Below are 17,555 nucleotides of genomic sequence, written 5' to 3'. Positions count from 1 at the left end.
ATTTCAGCTAGGTTGTCTAAGAAATGCATCTACTGAATTGAGCGAAATATCTCTGAAATATATTTATCTTCCTTATACCTGAAATATGGATCCTAGAATCCTACAGCACAATCAATAGTAGAAACCTCATATATCCTTTAGATTATTGGACATAATTTCATTTTTACTGTAACATTTAAAGGCAAACTTGGCATTTTTTCATGGGGTAAACATATATTGCTTATGCCATAAGATACAAAATCTAAGATATTATTTATTAACTTTTTAAATATTTTATGTGTATTTTAATAAATGAATAAAAGTCAGATTGAGACATAATATGTGATTACTATATTAACAGTATTATTATATTTCTCTTTTACTTTTATTTGGTTGCTGACCTTGTTGTTACGTTCATATAAAAATAATAGATTATACTCAAAATATTCAAACTTGGGAGACTTTATAATTACTATCCCTAGAGTCACCTTGTGACATTTCATAAGATGTCAATCGGACTTTTGCCACTGTCAAGGACACGCTTTGTGCCCGTCCAGTAATTTATGTCTGCCACTCCCCCTCGGGGTCCTTGTTCGTCCTTGCCGCGGTTGCCTTGGTGGCGGTGCGTGCCAAGCCGCAATCTGCCGGGCTATTAGATTTTATTGAGCCGCTGATTTACTCAATGCGCTTCAATTCAATTCGCCGGCTGGTTTCCGCGTCGCTCTGGAGTCGAGGCGCGCTGCTAATCGCTAATGGGGGAAAAACTCTAAACGGGAATTTAATTTTCACACATAGTTGGGGCGGAAAAAATCAATAAGGGGCGTCCCAGACTGGCTGGCCGGCGAACAACAAAGGCATAAATCACGCGCATAATTTTGTTACTTTTTTTTTCCCCTTAGCTTTTATTCTGTTGGATGCCTTTCTATATACTCTTTATTAGGGTTCTATGCGATAGAGCACTCCTTCTATTTACATTTACTGACCTCAGGGCAACTTGTCTACTGTCTCGAGTGTCCTTTTCTTTTTTATTTCTCTTGTCGATGGAGACCATTGTGTTGGGTCTGGGTAATTTCTGGCACGTGTGAAGAGATATTTATTAGTCGACGACATGAAAGCAAAGGAATCAATTGTTCGAAAGTTCTTAAGTTGTTTGGAGGGTAATGCCTTATAAGCTTGAACTGTTAGGAAAGAATATGGTTAAATTATTTTAAAAATAATGGTAACTCTATTGGATATTAATTACTTAATATGAATCCCCAATCAAAGTATTGTTATTACCTTACCTGAGGTCCCTTTTCGTTCCATATAATTAGTGAATAATTAACACTCGCCTATGTAATTATTATTTGGCACACGAAAAGCTTGATTATATTGTTTACCATTCAAGCTAATATTAGAATTATTGATTTCTGTAACCCTAAGCAGGTATTTAAGTAAATGAATCGATTTACCTTGATGTCCTTTTGCCTGTTTCAGCCACGTTTTAATATATCTAAAATATTTGGAATAGCAACTATTTGGTTTCTGTTACCCATTTGAAATCGTATAAATTTCAGATGAAAGTTTCCTGCATTCTTTTTTGCTTACTCCCTGAACGCTGTCGATTCGAGTTGTATCCAACGTTTCATGTGGTTGACCATTCGAGTCGACGAGTGGGCTTTGGGAAAGGTCCTGCAAACGTATAAATTTGATTTACTAATGAGGGGTGGAGTGTCCTGTGGAGCAGGGGATAAGCCGGGGGGCGAGAGCATATGAAATTTTAAGTAGTTTTTTCGCTTGGCACTTGCGGTTTGTCTTGCGGGTGTTGGGAATTGCGGTTGCCATGCGAACCGCAGGACGAGCAGGACGGGCAGGACATGCACATGCCAGATCGACGGACGATTTAAATTGGCCAAGTGAGGGCTGAAAAGGATTTCGGACATGTGTCCAAAGTAGATGCCGCAAAGAAGCGAAAATTCAAATTAAAACCAACAAAGTTGGTCCAAAGTTGCGAATTGGATTCCAAACAAATAAATGTGGACCGCAGAGGGTTTGGGAAATAATTAATTAACTCTCAAAGGTTTTTGTAGTTCATCTATATTTACTTTTCGGCTTTTGCTTACACTCCGAGTAATTAATTTTGTTTTGTTTTTGTTTTTTGTCACATTTCTCCAACTTAGCTAACGCTTTAATTGATAATTATGCTTAATCCTGCTAGCCTAGCACAGTTTAAACTCTTTTTATTTACTATGATCTAGTGTGGCTTACATCTAGGCATTTCTTTTCGAACATTTAGCTCAAAAATTGTAGCTCTACGCAGGACCTTTGGCCAGTTAAAATGGCATTTTAAACATAAACTTTGATACATTTACAATAATATGTTGTCTATATACAGTAACAGAATGTTTTCTGGATTTAACCATGATTTTTTTTATACACAATCGCTCTATTGACTTATTATGTACAAAGTTTACTTGCAGTACCAATTTACTCCTATGATATTTCTTTTCCTATTTCGATATAATATTTTTGCTACAAATATTTAGCTACTAATTTGTCCGAGTCTTTTTGAAGTTACTTTAAAATAGGGTGTATGTTTAACTGTGTTTTGTTGATACTTTTTTAATTATCCAATTATTTTCATTATTTTAATCCTTTTACTGAGGGTTTTAATATGTTTTGTTTATAATTTATGGAAGGCAGGGAGAAATCATTTTGGAAATAAAATGTCAAAATTAAACCATTTTGCTTAACATCCCTATAATATTTTGCTTAACACTCTATCGTTTATTGATATAACAAGGGATATGCTATTGAACCGAAGGGTTTTTCTCGGCTTCCGATCAGTTTATGCTTAGTTTTTAAGATTCCACTTAGGCTTAAGATTATATATATATATATGCACAGCACCTTAACAAGAACAGAACAGACTTGTTTTAGTTTTAACATACACTGAAATTCTTTGATGATGCAGATTTACATTTGCTGAAGGATATGTATGAACAAAATGCTTTCTATTGTTGAAACATAAAGGGAAGATGGTGTTTAACCCGAAACAGGATAGTTCTTAACTCCAATGGAGTCCTGTATGCCATAGGTAATATACTTACAGCCATACTTTATGGCTTTTTGGACTTAGACACAGCTCTCGGGCACTCGCTGCGTCATCAGGCAGTCCTTGATCGCATTTATGTTGATGTTGTCGTCCAGGTCCTGCGAGGAGTTGCACGAAGTGGTGGCCGTTGTTGTGGCAGTTGCACTATTGGCCACGCCCATAACGCCCATGACACTGCCAGTGCTGCCCAGAAGCAGGCTGGAGCCAGAGTGATGCTGCTGCTGCTGGTGGTGAGGCAGGTGGTGGTGCTGCTGCTGCTGCTGGTGGTGCTGCTGATGCTGTTGGTGGTGATGCCTATTCAGGGTGGCGCTCCCTGCTCCCGGCGGATGATGCAACCGTCCACTGGCATAGGCATTCAGTATGTAACCTCCGCCGCTGCCCAGGCCCGGGGGCAGGGTACCCACTCCGCTGCTGTGCGCCGGCTGCAGATGCGCCGCCAGCGTGGCGGTCGAAGACAGCGAGGTGGGCGATCCGACCACGCCCATGCCCATGCCCATCCTGCTGCCCAGGCTGCCCAGCATGCTGCTGCTGGGCGAGATGACGGTGCTGCTGCATCCACCACCCGCCGCCGCCACCGCCGCCAGCAGCTGTGCCCGCTGAGCGTTGATTTGATTGTAGGTGACAGTCGCATTCGACGACGCCTCGCCGGACAGCATTGCCGTCGTCAGGGGCACCACCTGCCGGAGGGAGAGGGGAGGAGGGAAGACGAAAGATACACTCAGAGTTAAATAGAGTTACTTTACTTATAAGTCACTTATTAGAAATCTGATTTGCAAAATATACCCTACAAAATATATCAGTGGTAGCAAAAGCTACCAGTATCTGCTGATCTATGTAAATTGTACCTATTCATTATGGAATTTCTTTTCAAAATTTAATTATTCAATTAAATCATAGACATTTTTAAAAGATATTACCTTAAAACAAAGACTTCAATATTTTCAAAAAATTAAATTTTTGCATTTCCCTAGATTCTTAGATTAATTAAAACTCTTAATCCTGATCAAATCAATTGTTATTAATCTTTAAAAGATCATACCCTATATATAGCAGTATCTAAATAACAAAATATTAATTTCAATTGTAGCCTTTTGTGCCCTCTATGAACTAACAAATTTGCGTACTAATTGTAAAATCTAAAGCCTAAATTTTTTACTAAGCAATTTTTCCAATTTACTTTTCGTTCTTTTAAGATTCATAACAAAATCGATTGGCTTTATTTTAAAGTCGTAAATATTTTTTATTGTTGAGACAAGTTTTCTGTTGTGATTAAATATTTCTCATTATGATCTTTAATATCATATTTAATAAATAAATCCATAAATAATTTAATGATATTATTATTAAAAAACCATTCATTTTAGTTAATTATTTTTTTTGCTGTATTATTTAAAGTAAATTCAATTCCCCTCCTATTCTTTTTAAGATACAAGAAAAGTTTTGTGTTGGTTTGCAGTGGAATCGCAAATCATTCACTTGGAATCTTGTCTGTTCAAGCATTCATATTTCTTTTTACAAGAAGATGGTTGAATAATTCTGCCATATATATTTATATATCATACTATACACATATATAATGCTTTATGCATTGAACAGTTGAAGTTAATTAATTGATTAATCCGCTTTTTAAAACCATAGCTCTGAAGGAAATTGCAGCTGATTATTGACATAAAAAATTGTTATACCAATAAATTAATTAATTCTACGCAAATAAAAACATAAAAATATATTCAAATAATACTCGAAATAAAATAAACATTAATTGGGTTTCATCAAATATATGTAGGCAAGTTTTTCTAACTACGAAGAACCAACAATATATGCAATCATTTTTTATCAACGTTTCTGATATTTGTTTTGCTACATTTTCTTTGTAGTAGCATATATATTTATTATCAAAATATGAGAACATTTTAAAAATGCCTTGTCATCGGCGATCATTATTCAGTTAAAAGCCATTAAAATTCATAGAAATTTAGCGTTCCATGGACCTCTCAAGGCCCCCCTTCCCCTGCTATTCAATTACCTTCGATGATTATACTAGAAACACTCATGTTTCAGTTATATGTACGTTCTAAAAATGCAACGAAAAAATCTTTGTTATTTGCTGATTTTATTTTTCTGGCCGGCCAAAGCGAAATGAAATTCTAATTGAAATCTCTCAGCGCAATTTCCAGGTGGTGCCGCCGGAGTGCGGGGCTCCAAACTGGTCTGTGTGTTCGGCTGTTATTGCTGGCAATATTTAAAATTATTTAATTAACGAATTGAGTTATGCTGCGATTGCCGGCTGCCCAGCATCAGAATCCGCCAGACCGACCGCATTTTAAGCCCCCAACCGGAATGGTAATTTAAATGTAATTGAAATCTGCGCAGAAATCCCATTTACAGAATGAAACAAAAATTCTCTTTCAGTTCAAACTCCGGATCCGATTCAGGCTGGGATTCGGATTCGGATACTGATTCAGATTCGGATACTTTGTTATCTGCCGGGGGCGGGCATAGGCCGAATGGGGGAAAATGGGGATGGGGCTGGAAAACCGCAGCGTTGGCCGATTTCCCAGCTACTTCTGTTTCGGTTTCGGCTTTTTTCTGCATTGCAAATTGGTTCGGTTCCGGGCTGAATCGGATCGGGTGTGTGGGCTAATGTTTTTGGCCAGATTAGTGATATATGTACATATATGTTCGCGGACTGGCAGTCAATTGGTCATGGCCGATGCATACGGCCATTTCCCGGCTCTAATCTCGTTCGCACAGCTTATGGTAATGGCTTTCGGGGATCTCGGCCGTTGTCAACGAATAAAATAGATATATATGCGTATATATATTTGAATATTCATATGTGCCATATGCCAGCCAGGGCGTGGGTTCTGCCCATAAATAAATTCTAATTGCGAACTTAATGAAATGAAAATAAATGTGTTTCGGTCGACACTCTAATCTCGAATGAATGGTCGTCGGACAACAAACACAACACAAAAAATACATATAAAAACATTTGGCAAAAATAAAGTCAAAGTGGTTGTGCGGATTCCTAAATGGTTTTCGCACAATTAATTCATCTTTTAAAATTGAATTTTACCATAAAATTTAAAACCTTTCTGGATTTGTGCTCAAAGCACACATCAGGTGCATAACTCTCACTTTGCCACACCTGTTGCCACTCTTGTAGCCACTCGATCCATTCATCCATCCATCCATCAGGTGGAAAAGCAACCGAAAAATGTTGCTGTAGCTAGACAAGACTTATTCACGGATTCGTTGTGCTCAATGCGAGTGCCGGGCAAAAATTGATTGATTACGGCCCACTCAACATGATATATTGTGTTTTAAAAATCTCGCAATTACCCCCAGAGAGTCCCCCAGCTCGAAGCGCACGTTATCCTCTGATTTAGCCAATGGATTTTTATTTATAACCTGAGTGGCAGTGTGGCAAGGAAGGAGTGGCAACGAACGAACGAGTGGGAAATTCGAAGGAGCCGTGACAGTTTAAAAGCTTTTTTTAATACAGCCGGGTGTCCGGGGAGCTTTTGGCTTCTGACTGTGAAGTCCGAGTCCCGGAGCCTGGAGTCTGGAGTCTGGCACCCGGTCTCCTGTTTAGCAATTTGACAATTTGAGTAGTTGATTGCGTTCAGTGCAGCAACCAGATTGCCAGGACAAAAGGGACATCGGACTTGCGAAGCCTGGGCGAAGTGGCCCAGTAAATACGAACCACAACTGACAACTGACAGACGTTAAACGGTCCAGCTGAGCCGGCAAGGATTCATGGACCATCTGGACTACCTGGTTCTCCAGCGGAAACGACACGACACACTCACAGACAGACAGTTTAGTTGGCAACAAAGTTTGGCCAAATCAAATTGCATTACAAAGACAAATGCAAGTAGCATTTCATTGCCATTTTTTTCGTATTCAAGAGAAATGAATAACCTTTTAATTATTACCAACAACTAGCTCAGTATTTCATTATTTAGATGATGAGGTAAATGATTATTTAATATAATTATTATTGATGATAGGTACAAGTATTGAGTCTCCATTATAGAGTCTCAAATGAGAGCTGAGCTCGTTTTTGGTCGTTATTAATGATATTAATTAAAATTGAATAAGTATATCACTCGCTGTCATTTATATATAGGATATCAGTGAAATTAGAGTCTTTTAACTTTCATTTCTACATTTTGTTGTTCTTTAGTTTAGGCAATTATTCAAATAGATATTCAACTATCTTTTTATAAATATATATTATCTGTAATACCTAGTTGAAGATTCAATTTCCTGCACTTATTATTCATAATAACTTACTTAGATTATTAAACAAGATCAGCAAGTGTTGTTAATTCTACTCCTAATATATTCCGTTTATTCATAAATTCTACTGAAATATTCCTATAATTAAAATCTTAGTAAGATTATTAAACTAGTTCTAAAAGTGTTGTTAATTCTTCTCCTCAAATTTGTCCAATTGTTCTTAAATTCTACTCAAATCTTTTTAGAATTTAAACTTACTAATATTATTAAAATAGTTCAGAAAGAGTTGCTAAATCTTTTTCTAATATTTTCTTATTATTCATCGGTTCTACTGAGATCTTCTAAAAATTAAAATCATAGTTTTTCAAATGAATGCTAGTAAAAGTCCGATCGATTTATACTCACATTGCCATTGGGTGACCACTTGGCAACACCTGTCGCAGAGGCGCCTCCCGATGATGCGACTGTTGCAAACTGATGGACATCCGTGGTAGATGCTCCTCCGGCTGCTACTCCCGCTGTAGCTCCAGTTCCTGCAGATGCTCCTGCTGATGCTGACGCTGCTCCTGCTGCTCCTCCTGCTGGCGTGGGGGCCACCACAGCGGTGGAGGTGCTGCTCCCGGTGGCAGTGCCAGCGGTGGTGCTGCCCACATTGGAGGCATTGCTTCCACTGCTGCCGGCACTGCTGCCTCCAACTGCTTGATTGAAATTTATTGATGAGCAACCACGTTCGATTCATTCCGTGGGAAGGCAGTGTTAGATTGGCGGGTTCCGTCGTTAAAATATTTACGGTTAAGGGAAAATTGCATTGGTTGATTGGATTGGATCGGGTTTGTTTTGTTTTGGTTTGGCGACGGTCGTATTGTTGTTGTGTTGATGAGATTGATTACGATTGCGAGTCACCAAAAGAACAAAGAAGCCGGATGTGCAGAAAGCGAATTGCCATTGCGATTGCGGGACACATGAAAGTAAATGTCAGAAAAGTGGCCATAAAATTTGATTAAAGTTTAATGTCCGAAGTGCACACTAAAAAAAGCGGACACTTGATTCACTTGACTGGCATTAAAAAAGGAAAGCTATTAGGTCATCCCGACTACTGGGTGCCCTACTTAAAGACAATACTCTGAAGATATATCTGTACCAGAACACAAATAGAATGGGGACACATCTTTAATATATTTCATTATATACTTTATATTATTTGCACTTTAAGTGAACCCTCTTTAAAGGAATCTGCTTTGATTCAAAAGACACTTCTGAGCCATGATTTAAGCAAGTGTGCCATCAACTGTTTATAATCTTACCATATTGCGATGGTATTACGTCCGGATCACGTTCGTCCTCAACCAAATCCTCGGATGACTTCGTTTTTATGTCCGTGTGCTGCCATCGTGGCTTCTCCAAGTTACCGCCCTGCATGGACAACGTTGAACGACAAAATAATACGTACATTAATTGCTCGGCAAAATGTCTGGGAAATGTACTATCCCAGTTCCCGTACTGGATACTCTCGCCATCCAACTCACCTTGAAGACATCGCCCGGCTGGGCTGTTACTCCGGCGGTGGTGGCTTTTCCGCCATGATGGCGATTCCGCCGCAAATTGTGCACAAATGTCACCACGAATATTCGTATCGCGATGGCGACACCAATAATTATGATGGTCAGGACACTGCCGACAATCACCGGCGACAATGTCAGTGTTACATCGTCGTCTGTTTGTTGTTATTCGCGTAATTACAGGTTGACAATCGCCGTTCATAAATCATCATCGTGTTTTAGATAGATTGCCATCAAGGTAACGCCAACGCCAACAGGAACCGGAAAGGGAATGAGAACGAGTATGACAACGCCATCGCAATAGCACATATCCACGCATCAAATTGATTGCCGATGGAAGTGGTAGTTAAGGCATTCGGTTCCGTCGGTTAAATTTGTCGGCAGTTGACGGTTTTATTTTTAGCGTACAAAATTCACATGAAAATGAAAAGACCAGAGAAGAGCATGTATATGTCACAGGTTTCAAGGGACAGCCATTGGTTGGGGACAATTAATGATTAATTGGATGAGCAGACAGTGGAAGGATATTCACTATATACTCTTATAATAGAATTGGTTTGGGTTTTAACCTATATACAAGAGACTCACTTTATACACATTAAAGGTAAATAATGGTTTACTTAGGAGCAATCATATTTATAAGGATCACTGTTCAAAAGTCTTGCTTGTCAGGAAATAATTTTACACATATTTTACGCACTTGGATGATGGAAGGAGGCTGCAGGTTGGAATTTTGATTACGTAAGCACTGCAGATGACTGGCAGAGGAGCTCCCTGACTCGCTCGCTCACCTGTCAGGTGTCACAGGCATAGGTTGGAGGACATGGATTGGGTACGAGGCCCATTTCCTGCATGGGATTAATGCAAGCAGGCAAATCAAGGACCGGGCCAAATAATTCCCCATCTGATGAGAGAGTGAGACGCTCTTGAGCGGCTTGTCAAAGGCACAGCATCCAAGCATCCAAGCATCCGACCATCATCCATCAATCAGGGCTGCGAATTGCCCGTTTTTCGGCAACGCCATTTGGCGGCTGGTAGTGCCACTCACCTGTCTTGTAAGCTGTTGAGCCAATTATGAAATCGGGCAGGAGATAGGCGGCACTGCGGCCCTTCTGGTTGTACGAGTAGATGCGCAGCCGAAGTGAGTTGTTCTCCTGGACCATCATCGAGGTCAGCGTGTCCAGGTTCTCCAGCGAGAAGAGTGCCTCCTCGGCGTTGCTCAAATTGAATCTGCGGAAAGGGATCAGCATCAGCATCAGAATCAGCGTTATTGACAGTCAGGACCGAGATGATTGCGAATTAAATCAAACGAAATGGCCAGGAAATCGAGGGCATTAAGCCTTTAATCAAATGTGCGGACCGAACAGAAGCCGTTGCCACAAATACTTTCTGGCACAGGCCCCAGTCCCCTTTTCTTTTGGCATTTTTACGGGTTTTCCGCTGGCATGTTTTCCTAACCCCAAGCACTTTTCCCATCCTGAGATATGCGCTCTTTCCAATCATGACCTCAATTTGAATTTGATGCCTTTTGCCGGCGAATGCGGCTATGCGGCTTTGACTTGTCTGCCCGGGAATCCTTTTCCTTGAAAAGTTCTGAAATATTAGGGTTCGATGTCTATATTTATTTTGGCCAAACATTTGATGGCAATGTTTGTTGCGTTTTCCGCTTTTCAATGTGGGTTTTCATGTTTTCCTTTTCCCCCCTGTTTTGTGTTCGATATTTCGTTTTGTTTTGTTTTGATGATGTCTTTGTTTTTAATAAGAAATATTTATTAGATGCCTCTTGCTCGCTCAGATATTCAGGCCGAATATTTGGCACAAATTTATGCGTAAGAAAATAAAACGGAATAAAGGCGACCCTATCCCATAATGTTATGTGCGCATATGAATTTGATTTCCCATTTCCATAACATGTGCATACACAACCATCCTACACACACACACGTTTAGTGCCCACTATGAATTCAATGGCTTGAGGGCCCATTTAAAGACAAACATTTCCTGCCCAAGAGCTGGCTGTTTCACGCCTAATTACACACCTACACGAAGTGCTTTATACATATCCTATGAGGTGAAAGCACTTGAAGCCCACTTCCGAGAAGCCCACTGCTATCGCGTGTCTGCTGAGCCCGAACTATCTCCTATTATTGAATAAAATGATGCTGGTACTACTCATGTCATTGTGGAGAGGTGTCAGAAGCAGACACATACCGCCGACTGGTGTGGCTTTGGGGCGGAAAGGTGTTTAACTAAACGCACAACCAGAGACGAAGGGACACATGTATTTATTACTACTGTCTTATCGAAGCTAACTTGATGAACTGAGGGTGGGTTTGATTTAAGAAATCACTCTATGCTGAGTTTATAAATCTCTCATGAACTCTTATTAAAAATTAAGAGTAATTTATACAAAAATGTTACAAATCAAATTAAAGACCCATTTCAAAGACAAGTTCCTAGCTGATGGAGCCTATGCTTTATTTGATTAAAACCTTGTATATGGTCGATGTATATTACACTCCCGGGGTTTAAGGCCCAAGGACACATATATGAATGCGAATTGTGTATGCCTGAAACGATATGGAGCCATTTGTTTGACATATGCCCCATATCTGAGCCCCGGGGTCAAACGGGGGCTCACGGCTCCCAGGACCGGACATAAGCGGCTTAAAATCAAGACCCAAAAAGGGGGGTTGGGCAGTGGCCACTGGCCACTGTTCCCGGATATGGGCGTTGGCAGTTGTAGTTATAGTTGATTAATATGCTTACCTGGTGATGCCGGTGCGTGTTGAAAACATTTCGAGCACAAATATTTGCGGCAGGCCCCCGTCATAGCCCGGTATGCATTGGATGTCAACACTCAGCTCGGTGCGGTTAAAGACGGTACAGTTGCTGACGGCATTCGGCAGGGCTGCCATCGAAATCAGAATTGGAATCGGAGTCCGTATGGGATTTGCAATCCGCACACATGCCCAGGCACATCCACATATCGCCATCGAGGAATCAGATTTATGTTGGGCCACGTTACGCAGGAAATTAACAAGCAGCAGCAGCAGCAGCAACAGCAGCAACATCAGCAGCAGCAGCAAGCAGCAGCAGCCAGAAACCAGGAAAAGACAAAGAGGGGAGTCATGATCATTTGTTCTTTTTTCCAGCATGGAATCCCATCCCGCCCCAAGCTGCCTCGGAGCACCCGAACTGCACAATGGCCCATCTCTGATTTTACTGGTTTTTGGTAGGGGAGGGACTGTGGTCCGTCTGTTTGACCGTCCGGATGTTTGCCCCCAGGTGGAGTTCTGGGCCCAGTGTCTGTGTTTGCATGCGGCATTAACATGTTAAGGTCAAATTGCACGTAATGAAGCAACGACAAGCACAACCGACGGCAAGGAAAAGACCCAAAAGGATCGAGTTTACGTTCATGCGGGGATTTTTCCTTGACATAACTGAGTCTTACTCGAATGAAAGGATTCCTTAACGAAGGCATACAAAGGAATTACTGGAAGAGTACTTTGGATTATGAAGCAACCACAAAACTATTATATGCAGAGAAGTTCTGTTTTTGGATTACTTATTATTTTAAGGAATATATTCATTTGGTTTTAAAGTCAAAAATTCAATCTATATAATAGATAGTTGCATATAATACTCCCTAGCATTTTGGATTAGTTTCGAAAACTGTATCTTTTAGTTTCTAATTTCCCTAGATTTCTATTTTGCATAAACCCCAAGGTTGACCTCTTCAATTCCCCCATCCCATCCATGGTGACACTTACCGGCTAGGACCACTTGGAAGAGGCAGGGATGCTGCTGGGTGCCCACCTCGTTGGATGCCCAGCAGGACAGTGTGCCATAATCCTGCAAATACATATTTATTTATTATTTAAAATGCGGCTCTTGCTTAATTGCCCGGAGCTGACTTTGGTCTCCACTGTGGACACACTATATATACATCTATATATATATATATATATGTGTGGGGCCTGCCGCGAATCGTAGTGTGTTTACCTGATCTGTGACCGGTGTGTACTTTAAAATGCTGCGGCTGCCGTTCACGCTGAAGCGTTCGCTGCCCACGTCCAGAGTTTCGCCCGAGTTGTTGAATTTCCACCGAAATGTCCTGCAAAATTTTCGGGCACATGTGTGAGTAAGTTGCGTTGACATTTTGACAGAAGTGTGTGTGTGTGTATGTGTGTGTTTGTGTGCAGGAGGCAGTTGGAGCGACAGCAGCGAAAAAGGACAGGTATCGCGGGGACATGGGACATGGGACATGGGCAGGAGCCGGCGAGTGAAGCATGTTTGCGAAGTTTTCCATTTTTAAAATAGCTCGTTAAAATATTAAAGGTTCAACGCAGACACACCCACACACACACGCCGAGCGGATGGAGTCCTGTCCCTGAGACAGCAGCTCACACACATTGGAAGCCTTTTAAAAGGTTAATTATCTCTGGCATATTCGGTCGGACGCTTTCGCATCTTGGGCAGTGCAAAAATAAAACGTAAATCAATAAAAACAGAAAATCCATTTAAAAATCGACAAGAGGAGAAAGGTAAATGAATCAACGAGAGACTTAAAATATAGTGGCCAAAGAAGGGATACTTTTAAGCAGAAGCAGTCGCTGTCAACAATGTAACATTTCATCTTCATTTTATAGCTGGAAATAATTGTTGACATACTTTGACATTTAAGGCAAAAGTCAACGCTACAAAATAAATAACAAATTTCTATGTATACCAAGAACTTTGTTCCGTTCTTAAAATGTAATGAAACTACTTTTAGCATTCGCTGTTAGCTACTTCTTTCCTTGCTTTATTTTCCTATTTATATTTCCTTTACAATATACAAAAGATCCATTTATTTCCTTGAAAGATACTTAGTTAGTCGCTTATCAAGTTGGAGAAGTAAGTCCAATAGCAAAAACTATACATCAGAATCTGAACTATAGTTGCGGCTTGCCTGTAAATTAAAAGGATATAAAGTGAACCTAGCTTACTGCAACTTAAACTCACATAATGGGAATCAGAATTATTCCATTTTACTCGATTAATCGAAGCTTGAGGAGCTGCAGGAGCTAAAGGATTAGTAGCTTGAGTCCGCAACTTTTCTATCTGCTCTCCCACCATTACGCGAGCCAATACCTTTTTGGAATCCACCAGTCCCTTGATTCTGCTTTGCGTGGCATCAAATAGCGAGACGGTTTCCGATATAGTTGACTTGATTAGTCCCTCTAATGGGTAGCAAAGAGCACCATCTCGGAACATCTGGCGAACCAATTCAATGAATTTATCCATACTCTCAAACTTCCCTGAGTTGAGGTACTCCCCCAGAATGGACCAATCAAGTTCCTTCTCTGGGATATGGTCACTGTCCGAAAAATGGTCACGGAGATCTGCGCGATTGAAGGGCCAAGTGATGTGACGATTCTTTTTCTTCACCATTATCTTCAGCATCGCCTTGCAGTAGCTCAGCTCGATATCCCGGTCCACCTCCGTGTAGGAAATCATATGGGGTGCTGGTAATTTTGCAGGGGGCTTAGAGGGTATCATTCCTGGTGGCAGCAAATACGGATATTTGTTGCCACTTTGCTCCGCTGCCACCTCAAGCTTCCTTAGCTCCTCTCCCACCATAACCCGGGCCAAGTTCTTTTTAGCATCCACCAATTTCTTGATACCGGCGAGCGTGGCATCAAATAGAGAGATGGCTTCCTTTATGGTAGACCTGATCAGTCCCTCTAATGGGTAGCAAAGAAGACCATCATCGAACATCTGTCGAACTAAGGCAACGAAGCCATCCATGCTCTCAAATTGGTCCGAACTCAGATGCTCCTCCAGTGTGGGCCAATCGAGATCCTTCTCGGGGATATGGTCACTGTCCGAAAAATGATCCCGAAGGTCTGCCCGATTGAAGGGCCAAGTGATGTGTCGATTCTTTATCTTCACCATTATCTTAAGTATCGCCTTGCAGTAGCTCAGCTCGATGTCCCGATCCAAGGCTTTGTAGCAAATCTTCGGAGGAAGCGGCTTGGCCGGTGGCGGTGGCGGTGGTGGAGGTTGTGGTGGCGGTGACGGTGACGGTGGTATTGGCAGCCGCACCGGTGATAATTTTTCTTGTTTTATTTTAAGCACTGGGAATGGTTTTATACCAAGCACTGGAAACGGTCTTCTACCAAACTTTGGGAAAGATTTTACATTAGGCAGTGGGAAAGGTTTCACTTCAGGCAGTGGGAATGGTTTTACATCAGGCAGTGGGAATGGTTTTATATCAGGCAGTGGAAAGGGTTTTATATCTGGCAGTGGAAAAGGTTTTACATCTTGCACTGTATCAGATCTGAGAGTGGGAAAACTGGTTTTCACAGTGTCACCCGGAAAGGCTCTCTTTGGCCGAGTCGGAGGCGTGTAGGGCTCAGAATATTTACGACCTCCAGATGATGTCTGCTTCCGCTTGCTGGCCTTGGCCTTAACAGCCACCTCAACCTCGTTGGTCATATCGATCATGGCCAGACGTTTGTAGAAGAAGCTCTTCAGCTCCAGTCCTGCCTGATGGACCACAGTGCCCTCCTTGTTAAATAGCATACAATTCTCAAAGACAAGCTTGAAGTCCTCGAGGGCCTCGTCTGCTTGATAGTAGTACTTGTTGGCCAGCCGCTTCTTTATAGTGCTCAAGTCCATGGGTCGCTTGATCAGCGTGTGATAATCAGGCACACCCAAGGCTTTGGCGTCTACGGGGTGGTGGAAATGGAAAGCCCAACGCTTTTTCCAAATGGCAGTCAGCATGGTCTTGAGGGAGTCCAGGACATTGGTCCTGCGACCTGGTCGATTTGGTGGCGGAATGACCGGTGGCTGGACAATTCCATTCACCGGCTGCAACAACGGCTCCTTACGAGGCTCTGGAGCCATATCTTATTCTTTTGACTGAACTGCCAGTAGAACAAATTATTAAAAGTAAATTTAGGAAAATAAAGAACACTCTCACTTATTCTAGATAGTTAAAATTCACAGCACAGAACGTTTCAGCTCGGAATCCCGAAGTCAACAAACTTTATGAGTTGTAGAAATATTAAAAGGTATATCTATGAAGCTTTCGCAAAAGGTTCCTTTGATTAAAAATAATAATTGACCTTAGACAGGAATATTTATTTAGGTTTTAGACAAAAATACCTAAAAATATCGATTATTAACAAAAGGTGATAAATGCCTTCTCTAAGCTACTTCTTATTGCTTTTTTTTAATTTATTTAGTGGAATAAGGAATACCTTACACAATAAATTATTATAAGTCCACAAATATGTTTTGAACTTTGAAAGAAATCGGTGCCAATCTTGCCAGCTAAGGGATTGAATCAGAGAGCAAATCCATAGGTTCAGGAAGGACATCCTGTCGATTGGAACTAATGGATCAAAACTTGAATAGGCGATACATATATTTATATAAAAAAAAACTATATACTTAAGTCGACTTAGGTTAAATTTTAGTTGCAGTTTCCCTGTTTTGTTTTCTAAAGAGAACACCATACCTCTGCATTTTAAGTCCTTGAATGAAATTGTGCAAGTATTTTGATTAAATTGTAATGCATTACCGTGCCTGTGGTAATACATTTTTTTACCCCGCCGCTTGTCAGGCGTTTAAATGCTGATAAATTAACTTGTCGCCCCACAGCTCCCCCTGGGACCCTTCCCTGGGGGGCTCAGCCTAAAAGCTGGCAGCAGCTTTTTAATGTTCGCGCAAAGGCGCGCAGCCAGGACTCCCGATACTTTGTTTTCTTTTTTTGCCAAGCAAACAGCAGCCCCAACAATTACACGGCGCCGCAGCTGCTCTCGCCACGGTCTCAGTCTCAGTCTCAGTCGAGGCTTTGGCCTTGGTTACGGCCTCGCATATTTTCCGCCGGCTAATGATTAATTATTTTAGCATAAAGCGTCAGCTCAAGACACAGCACAGCGGCGGCAACAAAACAAAAAACAAGCGAAATTAAATACAAAACAAGACGCACTCGGACAGGCAGGACTAAGGAAGAGTGGCAGCTGGCAGGGACGGCGGGGCTCGGTGGTGGTGTGGCCTCATTAAAAAAACATTAAAGTGGGCAATGGGCAACAACATTGCCGCTGTCCGGCTAAGTCTCCGACTCAAAGCCAGTTGCACATTTAAAATGAATTAAAATCAACAATTTAAAGTCCAAAAGAACGATAAACAAAACTGGGATAAAAGCGAAAATTTCAAGGAAGGTAAAGAAAGACACAAAACAAACACAAAAACAGAACCGAAATATTGTTAAATTTTCTCACATTTCCTACAAAATAAACAGCATTTTCCGCTCCGCACACTCACGCATACAATCACAATCATTTGTCAATTTTCAAACTTCCTTTCAACAGGAAACCGGAAGCAATCGCCTACAACGCAGCAAAAACCTTTATGAAGAGTAGAAGAGAAGAGCTAGGGTTCGGAGAGGGATGTTGGATGTGGGATTAACAGGAAGCTCTTTAGATCCTTCATTGGAACTTACCGCGGTGGGGGATCGGCCTGAATCTCGCACACAACCTCAACGGTTTCGTCTTTGGAAGCACCAATTAATATGACGCGGTCGGAGTGCTTGCAAATGGGTGTATCTGTAATAAAGAGATTGCAATTAGCTGAAATTTTAATAAATAAATACTAAAATTAAGGAAAACATTTCATACATA

General features: G+C 41.2%; 2 protein-coding genes and 1 long non-coding RNA gene across 3 annotated transcripts in view; 1 reads left to right on the top strand and 2 right to left on the bottom strand.

The window, feature by feature from the left end:
* Nucleotides 1–2,039: 2,039 nt before the first annotated feature.
* The window catches only part of side-II (sidestep II transmembrane protein), a 79,218-nt gene continuing 63,702 nt past the window's right edge, over nt 2,040–17,555 (bottom strand). Inside the window, exons 12-20 of the mRNA XM_020954462.2 lie at nt 17,378–17,480; nt 12,886–12,997; nt 12,654–12,735; nt 11,650–11,791; nt 9,929–10,110; nt 8,848–9,035; nt 8,626–8,734; nt 7,727–8,016; nt 2,040–3,750 (exon numbers count right to left, since the gene is read on the bottom strand). Of these exons, the coding sequence (XP_020810121.2) occupies nt 3,094–3,750; nt 7,727–8,016; nt 8,626–8,734; nt 8,848–9,035; nt 9,929–10,110; nt 11,650–11,791; nt 12,654–12,735; nt 12,886–12,997; nt 17,378–17,480 (1,865 nt within the window). The 3' untranslated portion in view covers nt 2,040–3,093. The remainder of the gene's footprint in view (nt 3,751–7,726; nt 8,017–8,625; nt 8,735–8,847; nt 9,036–9,928; nt 10,111–11,649; nt 11,792–12,653; nt 12,736–12,885; nt 12,998–17,377; nt 17,481–17,555) is intronic.
* On the bottom strand, nt 13,663–17,178 carry LOC110185547 (uncharacterized). The gene is made up of 2 exons (XM_086841113.1): nt 13,888–17,178; nt 13,663–13,834 (listed from the first exon to the last, which is right to left on the bottom strand). Exons 1-2 carry the CDS (start codon nt 15,772–15,774, stop codon nt 13,799–13,801), a joined length of 1,923 nt encoding a protein of 640 aa, XP_086697239.1. The 5' UTR covers nt 15,775–17,178; the 3' UTR covers nt 13,663–13,798.
* LOC147644782 (uncharacterized) lies at nt 16,895–17,536 on the top strand. The gene is made up of 2 exons (XR_015273528.1): nt 16,895–17,096; nt 17,247–17,536. It is a non-coding gene; the product is annotated as an uncharacterized LOC147644782 (long non-coding RNA).

Source organism: Drosophila serrata, unplaced genomic scaffold (assembly GCF_035046125.1).
Source record: "Drosophila serrata isolate PLE 108 unplaced genomic scaffold, ASM3504612v1 contig_100, whole genome shotgun sequence".
In the NCBI taxonomy this organism is placed as follows: Eukaryota; Metazoa; Arthropoda; class Insecta; order Diptera; family Drosophilidae; genus Drosophila; species Drosophila serrata.
Note: the sequence above shows the minus strand (reverse complement) of the source record. Positions and strands in the feature narration are given on the sequence as shown.

Excerpts from the sequence above, each read along its gene's own strand:
- LOC110185547 (XM_086841113.1), bottom strand. The coding sequence starts at position 15,774 with ATGGCTCCAGAGCCTCGTAAGGAGCCGTTGTTGCAGCCGGTGAATGGA. Across the intron at positions 13,835-13,887 it reads ATAATTCTGATTCCCATTAT|GCAAGCCGCAACTATAGTTC; the intron begins GTGAGTTTAAGT and ends TTTAATTTACAG.